This window comes from Tenrec ecaudatus, chromosome 11 (assembly GCF_050624435.1).
Source record: "Tenrec ecaudatus isolate mTenEca1 chromosome 11, mTenEca1.hap1, whole genome shotgun sequence".
NCBI lineage: Eukaryota > Metazoa > Chordata > Mammalia > Afrosoricida > Tenrecidae > Tenrec > Tenrec ecaudatus.
The window spans coordinates 102,802,230-102,814,831 of record NC_134540.1 but is presented as its reverse complement, the minus strand read 5'-3'; the positions used below and the strand labels follow the sequence as shown (position 1 = coordinate 102,814,831).

The following is a 12,602-nucleotide window of genomic DNA, read 5'->3' as shown; positions in this document are numbered from 1 at the left end:
GAACACTTTGTTCTATTAACCTGGAATTCCATGATGCTCACCTTCCTGACAAGAATGCTGAAGACAAGTGTATGCATAAGCAAATATGGTAAAGAAAGCTGATGCTGCTGGGCTAGCAAAAGATTTAGCATCTGGGGTCTTAAAGGCTTGATGGTAAACAAGTGGCCATCGAGAAAGAGATTTTTTTATTAAAAAGTAATTGTATATTAGGAAAACATCCCAGCCCATTCCAGATTAAGTCCCGAAGTCCAATATTAGCCCATATATTTGATACCAGTCTATAAATTCCTCTTCAGACTCATGCAACACAGGAAATGGCGCCAAATGCAGGAAGATCATAGGTCAGTGCATGGAAAGTCTTTTGGATCCAATGGTGGTGGAAGCATCTCAGCACTGGCAAGGGTCTCCATGGGGCTCCTCCAGCTCCAGGCCTCTGGCTCCATCAGCATAGCTCCATCTGACTTGTTACTAGGAATGCCTCTCAGGAGAGTGTGTGTCCTGCCTCCAGGGAGGAAGACAGGAGCTCCCAGAATCCTCAGGAGAAGGCTATGCCCACACAGACAGCTGCCTGATTGTCTCCTTAAAAAGAAGCAATCATTTAACTTAAATCATGCCAGCCCTATATGTTGTGACATAGTTATTGTCAAGCGCCATTGAGTCACTTCGGACTCAGAGCAACTGTATGTGCAGTACAATGAAACAATACTTGCTACAATGTTGTCCTCACGATGGTTCTCGTGTTTGGTTCCCATGGTTACAGCCACTGCGTGAAACTAACTTGTCAAAGGCCTTTCTCTTTTTGTGGTCACTCTACCAAGCATGGTCGCATTTCTCGAGGCCTGGCCTCCCTTGCCCAAAGTATGAGACAAAGCCTCGCCAACCTTGCCTCTAAGAAGCACTCTAGTTGGATTTCTTCCAAGACATACTTGCTTGTTCTTTTTACAGTCCATGGTCCTTTCAATAGAGTTAAGTAGAAATCATTTTTAATTGTGGTGCCTCCCAGATGTTGAACTGCTGGATGGAGTGTTCTTTTTTCCTTAGTGCTAAATTTTCTGATCATTGTGACTCATTAGTTTATGCCTGGTCACCATGATGGCTTTGCATATCTTTTGAAATTTTAAAAATGCCTTGTGAACATTTGATTAATACAATAAAATGTTCATACTCATTTTTACCATAATAGTAGCATCATCCCTCAAGCACTGTCATATACTTGTAACAACTTGTTGTAACTGAGTTGAGAACAATGTGACCCTTTATAGTTTAATCATACCCAATGATCTCTTTTCAAAAATAATTTGAATCTCACTGTGTGTTATTAAAATTTCAGGCCATGGCAAGTGTGACTGTGGTAGGTGTAAATGTGACCCAGGATGGTCAGGGGAAGCTTGCCAGTACCCAACCACGTGTGACTTGACCAAGAAACAAAGTAACCAAATGTGCAAGAATTCTCAAGACGCCATCTGCTCTAATGCAGGTAAGACTTCTATCTTTCCGAGGATGTGGAATGCCTAACTAATTGCCTTCCTGCCCAATTTACTCTTTTGATATGAGATCAAAAGGACTAATGGTGCCCAATTCCCACTACTAAACATTTTGATCAACTATTCCCAGAAGAGTCTGGACCAAAAGGGAAAACATGCAGAACAGAATTCCAAATTCCCATCAAGTCAAGGCTTTCAGGAGCTATGAGCATGGATAGACCATGCAAACTCTTGTCCTGTGATAATCTTTAAACTTTGAACTAACCAATTCAGCTCCAGCCTTATGAAAACTGAACAATAGTTTAGCTTCACTAATAAAACACTGCCTTGAGCATTGCCATTTCTCTCTTTAAGATCATTTCATCGGGGGCTCTTACAGCTCTGATAACATTCCATACATCAATTTCATCAACCATATTTGTACACATGTTGCCTTCATTGTTTTCTAAACATTTACTTACTATGTGAGATCTTAGGATCAGCTCCTCTGTTTTTCCTCCCTTCCCTCCTCCCACCCTCATGACCTCTTGATAAATTATTATTACTTTCACATCTTACAAGGACTGCTATCCCACTTTCCCCAAAGTTTCTATTGTTCCTACCACTAGAGGGGGTGTGGCCATAGGTCGATTGTGAGTGGTTCCCCCTTCCTCCCCACTCTCTCCACCTTTCCCCTACTCTCCTAGTATTGCTACTCCCATTTCTGTTCCTGAGGTGTTTATCTGACCTGGATTCCATACAGCTCATATCTGTACCAGTGCACATGCTCCCATCTAGCCGGAAGTGAAAGGCAAGACTAGGGTCATGATAGTGGGGGGTGAGGAAGCCTCAAGGAATCAAAGGAATGTTGTGGTTTTTCATCAGAGCTACACTGGGCCCTGGTTGACTCATCCCTTCCTGTGACCCTTCTGTGAGGGGATGTCCCATTGTCTACAGATGGGTTTTGGTTCTCTGCTCCAACCTCACTCATTCTCAACAATGTTTTGCTCTGTTTATTTTCGGTCTTTTGATGCCTGTTACCTGATCCTGTTGACACCTCAAGATCGCACAGGCTGATGTGCTCTTTCCATGTGGGTTTGTGGGTTTGTTGCTTTGCTGCTAGATAGCTGCTTGTTTAACTTCAAGCCTTTAAGACCCCAGACACTATGTCTTTTGATAGTGGGGCACCATCTGCTCTCTGTACCACATTTGCTTGTGTACCCACTTTGTGTTCAGCAATCAGACCAGGAGGATGAGCATCACAGAATGCCATGTTGTTAGAACAAAGTGTCCTCATGTTGAAGAAGGCCTTGAGCAGAGGCCCAAAGTTCATGCACTACCTCAATGCATTGTCATACAAATATGTGTACAAAGGACAATACCTCTATTTTTATGAATTGATAGAGTTAAGAACTATCTACATAGGATCAAATTGATGACAACAACTAAAAAGATAAGATGGGAACTTTAGGAGAAGTGAGTTTATGTGAGTGAAAGAGGAGTAACTAAGATACGGAAGGTGAAAATGGTTACACAACTGCAAGCACATAACCAATGTTACTAAGTGGTACTGGGAAGATCAGTTGAATTGGGTATATTTTTCATTGTTTCTTTTCTCCACAACAACAACATTTGGGGAAAATTCCCTTGATATAAATTTTTCAAGTTCAACATTCAAATTTTGCTTTTTAATAGAAATGGATTAAGTTTTGAGAAATGCTGCACCTCTGAGCGAAGCTGCTTTTGAGTATACTTTTTCAGAAATGAAATTCAGATAAGTCAATGGGGAAAATGTCGCCTTGCTGAGACTGGCAAGTTTAATTCTCTCCAGCTGTTCCTCATGCATCCTTCACTCAGGATAGTCACCGAAACAATGCCCGGTGGCATTTTATGTAAACTGTGAAATATGATGGTGAATACTGGATTAACTCTTTTGGAAAGGATTTATATAAACTGACTTAATTACATTCTGCTACAGATCAAAGGTCTTTGAATTTATACCTTAGCATAAAACAGCGCCAAAGCCCTTTTAGTTTGATAGAAGTTTCAGACCCACTGAATGTGAACATCATTGAAGACTGTAGTGACAGAATGACTTTCTGTTTAGCTAAAGTATTTTTTATTGCATAAAAGTCACCGAAAATATTTTAAAGAAATTTATGGAAAAGCTCTGGAGATTATCAAAACCATATAAAAAGCAGATTTTTATATTAACTATCTTTTATAAAAAACAGTTTCGTTTGTCATGGTTTTAGCCACTGTGACTGTAATTACATCTTCAAAAACAACAGAAAATGTGGGTGCATGCAGACCCACAGTTTTCCTGTATTGTGGTTCAATATGAAAATTCAAACAGAGGTTATCAAAATACTAGTGCCAATTGCCTGCATCAGAGGACCTGATTCAATTGCTTTTGGATGTAGCCCGGAGATTTGTGGGTAATTTCAACTTTCCAGGTGATTCTAAAGTAGAGCAAGGATTGTGAGCTGTCAATGCTAACGATGAGGAATTTGCTCTCTGAGAATGGGGATCTTTCCTCCTGAGCTTTCCTTAATGACAGGACCCTTTGCAATCAGATCTAGGACCTTCCTACAGAGCTTTTGATTGTTAAAAATTGTTCCATGCAGGTTAATCTTAAAGCATTTTGTTAATAGAAATCAGCCTCTATCAAAAGAGAGGAGAGTGAATTGGTCATGGCACCCCGTGAAATGGGGCAGCAGTAAAGCACTTAAGTCATTTCCCAAATCCAGCTAGATCTGCCCCAGTTCTTCAGTTTGTCAATCTTTGCTTTCCATGTGATTTCTGTACCTCCAATTTATAATCCCAACGAAAGCAAAAGAAGGCACACACATACACACACACACACACACGCCCTCTTTCACCTTGAAAGCTTTTTCTTTCCAAACTTTTTCCAGTTATAAGACTCTAACTCTTTCGTTTGTTGCTTCAATGTCTGGTTTGGGATGGCTAAATAGATGCAAAAATGGATAGGTGAATAGAGTGATTGATGAATTTGAAAAGCAAGTATATATATCCCAAAGTATATGTATGCACTTTTATTTTTCCTGTAGAAAATATAATGTATTTTACCTACTCTTGCATTCTTTTCTCACAAGTTAATAATAACTTGAAATTCCATCAATGTCGATCTTAAAAATATCTACTTCATTTTTCAGTTACCTGTAGGTATATATTTTCATATTTAGGTTGAATATTTAAGGTAAATCACTAAAACTTCTGGATCAAAGTGTATATATATCAATACCCAGTATCACATTTAATGTTTTCTGTCTGTTACTCCCATCTGTCTCCATATCTGTATCTTTCAATTTTACTCTAACAATGTCTTTCTTGTCTACTTTAATTGCTACAACACAAACTAAGTCAAAACCATTTTAAGAAAATCACATTTGCCAATGAATTTTTGTTCTAATTTTCATTTTTTAAAAACATCACAATCTCTTTTGCTGGAAGTTTCTTGGATTGGAAGGCAGGTGGAGAGATGGATGGATTCTGGTACAATTGCAGGGCAAAATGAGGTGGAGCCGGAGACTATTGGAGTTCCAGAAGCCAGTTCTGTGGGGCATCCAGAAAGGTTAGGCATAATAGACAGAGGGAGGTGAGACCCAGTCACCTGCACAGGGCTATAAGCTGGTGTAGACAAAAAGGAAGTGACACTAAAGAGAGGCAGCTATCCTTGGCAGTAGGAAAGGCCAGAGCTAAAAAAATATGCATCTAGAGGAAAGCAGAAGACCCGTGCTGAAGTATGAGCTAACTGGCAATGGAGAGAAGGAAGTACTATGACTCAGCATGAACACAGCAGTCTGGCACTTTTGCCTGGGCTTCCATATGCCATATCGTGGAGGCTTGGTTGTGAAATCTATTCGATGGGTGAAACGGGAAGTCAGAGCTTTGATAAACTTCTCACATCAGCTAGAATGCGCTCAGATGTGTGGATGGGAATGAGTCTGTGACCGGGGGAGGCTGTCCATGGGAAAGTGGTGGAATTCAAAGGCAGAGGCTGTTCTTCCCCATCTGAAATCAACTGCTTCATACATAACACCGACCATGTCACACACCTCTCCTGGTATCATAAAAGAGAAACTCTAAATCTAAGCAATATATTTGACTCTCTCTTACATTCTCTCAACATAGCCTTATCTCCAAATTCAAGCTAGAGTATTCAATTTTCATCATTAGTTCTTAGTTCTTCCTTCACATTCTTCCTCTGTCTACAGTTGTTGGGAACCTATCTGATAGGAGAGGATCACATGCCTGATTTACTCATGTAGGCCTTTCCTCTTCTACAGAGCTAGACTGAGAGTTATATATACTGTCTATATCAATTTTGTTACTAACATATCACAAATGCCTATTATCTCATTTTGTCACTATATATAAAATAAATATTTTTGAATGCATATTTTGGATAAATATATATTCTATTACCTGATTATTGTCCACTTAGTCCAATATCTAATTAATTTTGTTCAAATTTCTATAGAATCCAGTAGGAGACTTGATGGAACTGTTGAGTAAGTGTCACATTGGATGGTACTGGATGGTACTCTTGAGTAAATGTTGCATTGGATGGTACTGGATGATACTGTTGAGTAAGTGTTCATTGGATGGTACCAGATGGCACTGTTGAGTAAGTGTCGCATTGGATGGTACTGTTGAGTAAATGTTGCATTGGATGGTACTGTTGAGTAAATGTTGCATAGGATGGTACTGTTGAGTAAGTGTTGCATTGAATGGTACCGGATGGCACTGTTGAGTAAGTGTTACATTGAATGGTACCAGATGGTACTGTTGAGTAAGTCTTGCATTGGATGGTACTGGATGGCACTGTTGAGTAAGTGTTGCATTGAATGGTACTGTTGAGTAAGTGTTACATTGGATGGTATTGTTGAGTAAGTGTTGCATTGGATGGTACTGGGTGGCACTGTTGAGTAAGTGTTGCACTGGATGGTACTGTTGAGTAAGTGTTGCATTGAATGGTACCGGATGGTACTGTTGAGTAAGTGTTGCATTCAATGGTACTAGATGGCACTGTTGAGTAAGTGTTGCATTGCTAACCACAAAGTTGGCAGTTAAACCTCACCAGCTGATCTGTGGGAGAAAATGTATAGTCTCTGCTCTTGTCAGGATTTATATCCTCAGAAACACTCTATAGGGTCACTATGGATCATAACTGATTCTACAACAAGGTATATATATATGTGTGTGTTTGTGTCAGTTTAGAACCTAGTAGCTTGTTAATATCATAACACAAGAATATCTAATAATTGGACATGTGAGTGGTTCACTAACCCCCCATAAATGAGGAAGAAGGCAATTATAGCATTAGATTTCAAATGAACTTTTAAAAATTAAGATAACTAACTTCAAAGGGAAAACCCAAGAACATGAAATTTGATGAAAGTGAATCCACATGAATATTCTTATAGCAGAAAAATAAACTCAGATTCCGCAAAATGGCCCTGTGTGTATGACGCTGACAGAGAAACTCTTACTGCTAATATGAAATTGAATGTGGTCTATATAACAAAATCATGCAATGAATATAAAACAAGAACATTACTCACATGAGTCTGGGGAAAGGTTTTGGAATTTGACTATTAGTAGCTTTTGAGAGGGAAAGAGAAACACTCAACATTTTTAAAAAGTGTATTGTGTATCAGACACATGGGTATTTTAGACTTAGTAAAATATTTATCACTTGATTCTCAAAGCATCTCTATTATATGCAGAGACGCAATCAGAGAACTTGAGATGTAAGTAATGACTTCAGAAATATAACCAGTGATATTAAATTCTGAATTCAACTAAAAGTCTACTTTAATCCACCCATGTTCTTTCCAATATGCCCCCTACAAAATCGACAATATCTAGTAGTTTCAAGGCAAAAATCAACATCCTTTTAGCTCCTCCTCCTCCTCCTCCTTTCTTGCGTGAATGCAATCAGTAATAAAGCCCTGCCAATTTCACCTCCTGAAATTATTTCTCAAGAGCATTTGCTTTTCTCTGAGTTTGCTCCCACAGCCCTAGTTCAGCCTCTACTTGCTTTCCTGCATACAGATGTCAAAGCTCTGAACTCCCTCCCCATGTAATCACTTTTGCTTCCTAGTCATTCATTCTCCGTATGGCAACCAGAGTACTCTTATACAACTGCACACCTGCTCATGACTCCTTTGCTGAAAACATTGTTATTTCTTATTATTATTCTTTGATTAAAATTAGGAAGTGTTGACCTGGCTCTTAAAATCTTCATGAAGCTCCCTTAGTTGCCCTGTGTAACTCCATTATATGCTACTTTCTATTAAAAAAAAAAGTTATCCTCAGCACTATTAGGCAGTTTTTCTGCTTTATTTCCTTTTGTCACATATCCTTTGCTGAACTGCAACAATTCTTCTTCTCACTTTATATAGCTTTATTTATTTTTAACTTTACTCTCATGCTTAAAAACCCTTCCTCCAGGACTATATTGATGTCTAGCTCTCAATTAAATCCCCTTGCTATAAGCTTCTGCTACACTTTGCACTTACCCATTTATTTTACCACACTAGTTTTCACTCATTGTAAACTCTGAGAGGAGGATTAGGACTACTTTTATTCCCTAGTGGCTTTTAAGAATACACTATGGTGATTGGTGAGTGCTAAAACCTCAAATGATATACGTTGATTGCTTCAAGAATTCACTAAAAGTATTGGAAAAGATGTTCTATAAGTAAGCATTCTACCATTCAATATTATTTGAATGCTACTTTGCTGTCAGTTAAAATACTCTTGGGAAATATAAGGAAATCCTCATACTTGACTGAATATGTGGATGACTCAGTCCCTCCGTCACATGCTAACCTGCGTGGAGAGAGTGTTCAGGTCCTAGGAAGCTCTGCCGAAGAAACTTTTTTCCCTTATCCCATTTTTTTGGGGAGTGGGGGGCATGAGGGGGGGAGCATCTGCCTCAGGTTAATATTGGGAGTGAGAAATTCTCAGAGGGCATATACATTTTTTCATTTATGCAGCTGTTAAATCATTACTTCCACAAACACTTATTACTGAAATCATATGCCCAGACATTGTGCAAAACATGGAATGGATACTCTTGAGGAAGATTAGCAAGGTCACTGCCTTTGTCACAGATTTGACTTTTCTGCTCAGGCGATCCCAGGTGTAATCAGAAGATGTCCATCCAGGCATTGATTAGATGCACACGTGTAAGTAGAGTAACATTTAGGAAGGTCATATTTACATTCAAGGAAGTGTTCGAGGTCAGTAATAAAAACTGTGTCCTATAAAAATATAATTGTTACGCTATAATATTCTCACAAAATACTTTATTCTCTATCTCTTCACAGGCCTAGAAATGCATAATTGGAATATAAAATTGATTGGTTTGAATTGTCTACTGTCCTAAAATGGATGAAATAAAATGCGCTAATTATAATTTACATGCCTATAACAAACACCTTTTTTCCTTTGTTTTAATGACTCAGGGACATGTCACTGTGGCAGATGTAAGTGTGACAATCTAGATGGAAATAGACTGGTTTATGGCAAATTTTGTGAATGTGATGACAGAGAATGCATAGATGATGAAACAGAAGAAATATGTGGAGGTATGTATAGTCACTTCCTAAATGTAAAATCCACTCAGCTTTTTCACCCGTGTCATTGCAGTGCTGTGTGGATATATATTTGTGTACTGGGAATACTAATCTCATCAGAATCTATAGATATTTATTAGGAAAACACCCCATGTGAGGAGTTAGACTAGGGCTTTCAGGGGATAATTGTCCTGTTAAGAATGCAAATCAAGATGGCCCCAAAAGGAGAGCTCATGATGTCTGGGCTCTAGGCTGTCTGCATTCCGCTGGCGGGTTTCTGGTGGTCTTCTGGCTTCCATGCTTGTTGTAGCTCCTTCTTTCTATTTTTCTCCTTTCTCCTCATTTCTCAATTTCATGTTTTAACTTTATCAGCCTCCTCCTTTCTAAAGCATAAGCCTTTGGATTGTAATATGCCCTGTAGGGAGCGTCAATGGCCAATGAGATGTGAGTCTAAAATTTAATTCCACAGTTCAATAGCATTTTCATGACCTTTTCTGTGAATCATAGCTCATCCATCATGTTCATGTGCGTTGTATCAAAGTCTGCCCGCTTGTGAGAGCCACGCACTGCAATGAGGAACGCACAGTTGTTATTCCGAGCTACCCAGCACCACTGTCTGTGAGGATTATTTTTATCCAGAGAAACAGATGTGGAAATTGCTGAAGGGACACTGGGTAACCTATCCAGGAGCATTTCATTGGTTATGACTGAAGTTGGTGTTTAAACCTAGGTCGGTCATGCTAAAGATGGTGTATGTTAACCCACACTCTGCAGGAAAGCATCGGTGCCCAGGAGTTTATAGATCTTTCAAGAGAAGAGTCTCCTCTCATCATTTGAATTTCCATGTCTTTGGTCTCTTAATTGTGCAAGCCTGATCGAAGACATTGACGGTGCTGCCTGAGAAGGAGTGGGGAATGAAAAGTAGAGCGGTGGCAATCACTTTACTGATTCGGACAAATGCCTCTTTCCTGTCATTAAGTCTGTTTATCTTCATCACCTCCCAGCCATTCAGTAATTTCTTATTTCATTCATCTCAGATAGCATTCTATAGACTCCTGTCATGCTCCTGTAGTGGATGATTTCAAAAATTTGTCCTGAAATAATTGGGAGCAAATAAGGCGAGAGGAAATATATGGCCCTAAGGAGAGAGTCCTTCACCTAAAACAAGTGTGTCTCTGTTCACATTTGTGTAGGGTTGGCTCTTGGCGACCATCCAGACAGTCTTATTTCAAATCCTCTATTTCTTTTCTTCCTGCTTTTCTTCTTGGTTGTTGCACAAACTTCCAATGAAAAAGAAATACAGCTGCAGTGGTTATACGTTAGGCTGCGATCAGCAAGGTCCGCAGTTTGAAACTTCCGGCCACTCTGCGTGAGAAAGGGGAGCTTTCTACTCCCATAGAGTTACAGTCTCAGAAGCCCACATGGGCAGTTCTGCCCTGCCCTGTAGAGTTGTCATCAGTAGAAATTTACCCAATGACAGTGAATTTGGTTTTTGTTCATGTTTTTGAAGCCAGTGACCTAAGCTAGTGCTGCTGCTCAGATACAAGTCTCTTAAGGGCTCCAATCAACTAAAATAATAACAACTAGATAAATTCACCCCCAAACAGTATGCACTTCTCTTAATATTTCATAGACAACTGACTCATAAACAACATGGCTTGAAGTGCATGGGCCCACTTATACAAAGGTTGTTTCTGTAAATATATTGGAAGTTTTTGTAGATTTAGAACCATTAGGTGGCATAGAAAGGGGCAACCAATCACAAGGATCTACATATAACCCCCTTCCTGGGGAATGGGCAACAGAAAAGTTGGTGAAGGGAGATGTTGCACAGTGTAAGACATGACAAAATAATTATAATTTATGAATTACCAAGGGTTTGTGAGGGAGAGGGGGCATGGAGGAAGGGGAAAAAGGAGGAGCTGATACCAAGGACTCAAGTAGAAAAAAAAATGTATTGAGAATGACGATGACAAGAAACTGTGTTGAGAATGACGATGGCAACAGATATACAAATGTGCTGAGCTGTAGCCATTCACACTGTACATACTGTACAGGAAATACTATACCACTGTCATAGTGTGGCTCCTTCCTCCTGCTGTAATGAGTTCAAGTGTGCCTTCATCCACTTCCAACTCCTCGTCATGGTAACCAGCTCCATGCACGTGTTTCAGTTCCTCTCACCAGTAAATTGTACATACAGAAGAAAGTGATCTTTCACAGCGTTGGTGTACTGTTCACTACATTTACTACAGCATTTAAGCCTTGAACCCCACGAGACCCCTGCAAAGTGCCACTCCTGATCCTGGGAGTGCTCCCAAGAAGCAGAGAAAAGTCATGACATGATAACAAAATGTTGAATTGCCTGATGTGGTACATCAATACTTTTAAAACGTATTAAAAAGTCAGCCTTTATGTGGGTTCCAGATTACTATACAAAAGGCTTTCTTACAGACATGGTCAGGGAATTTCTAGAAGCTCAGGCACGATTCAGAAGAGGATGTGGAAGAGGGTATCATTGCTGATGTCAGATGGATCTTGGCTCAAAGCAGAGAAAGAGGTTTATTTGTGTTTCATAGACTATACAAAGGCTGCGTGGACCATAATAAACTGCAGATAACCTTGAGAAGAATGGGTGTCCCAGACACTTCACAGTGCTCCCTTGGAACTTGTACATGGATAAAGAGGAAGATGTGCAAACAGAGCAAGGGAATAGTGCGTGGCTTAAAATCAGGAAATGTGTGTGTCAGGGTTGCAGCCTGTCACCATGCTTTTTTCAATCCAGATCTTGAGCAAATCCTCAAGAAGCACGGTACAATGAAGAAGAGTGTGACATCGCGCTTGGAGTCAGGTTTATTGACAACTGAAGACAAGCAGATGGCATTGCGTATCTTGCTTGCTTCAGTGAAAAGGACTTAAAGCACCTGATGATGAAGACCAAGGATTGTGGTCTTCAGTGTGGATTATGACTCAGGATAAGGACCAGCATCCTCACAGCTGGATCGTGGGGTAACATCATGATAAATGGAGGAAAAGTTGAAGTTGTGTAACTTGAAACCACAATCAGTGCTCAAGGGAGCAGCAGTCTAGAGATCAAAAGAGGTCTTGCCTTAGGTAAATCTGCTTCCCAGGACCACTTTCAAGTATTGAAGAGGAAGGGTATTTTTTTGAGGACTAAGGAGCACCTGACCCAAGCCATGGCATTTTCGATTGCCTCAAATGCAAATGAAAGTTGGACATTGAATAAGGAAGACCAAATAAGAATGGATACATTTGAATTGTGATCCTGGAGAAGAATATTGAAGTACCACAGACTGCTAAATGACCAACTGATTGGTATAGAAGAAGCAGGGCCAGAGTGCTCCTTAGAGGCAAGGGTGGCAAGACTTCGTGTTACACGTTTTGAACATGTTGTCAGTAGAGCGCAGTGTTTGAAGAAGGGCATCATGTTAGGTAAAGCGGAAGAATGGCATAAAAGAGGAAAGCTCTCAAGAAGATGGGCTGATGCCATGACTTCATAAATGGGCTC

The 12,602-nt window shown here is 39.8% G+C and overlaps 1 protein-coding gene across 1 annotated transcript in view; it reads left to right on the top strand.

The window, feature by feature from the left end:
* Positions 1–12,602, top strand: part of ITGBL1 (integrin subunit beta like 1) — a 352,195-nt gene that overhangs the window by 174,909 nt on the left and 164,684 nt on the right. Inside the window, exons 3-4 of the mRNA XM_075562608.1 lie at positions 1,331–1,477; positions 8,963–9,085. Coding sequence (XP_075418723.1) covers positions 1,331–1,477; positions 8,963–9,085 — 270 coding nt within the window. The remainder of the gene's footprint in view (positions 1–1,330; positions 1,478–8,962; positions 9,086–12,602) is intronic.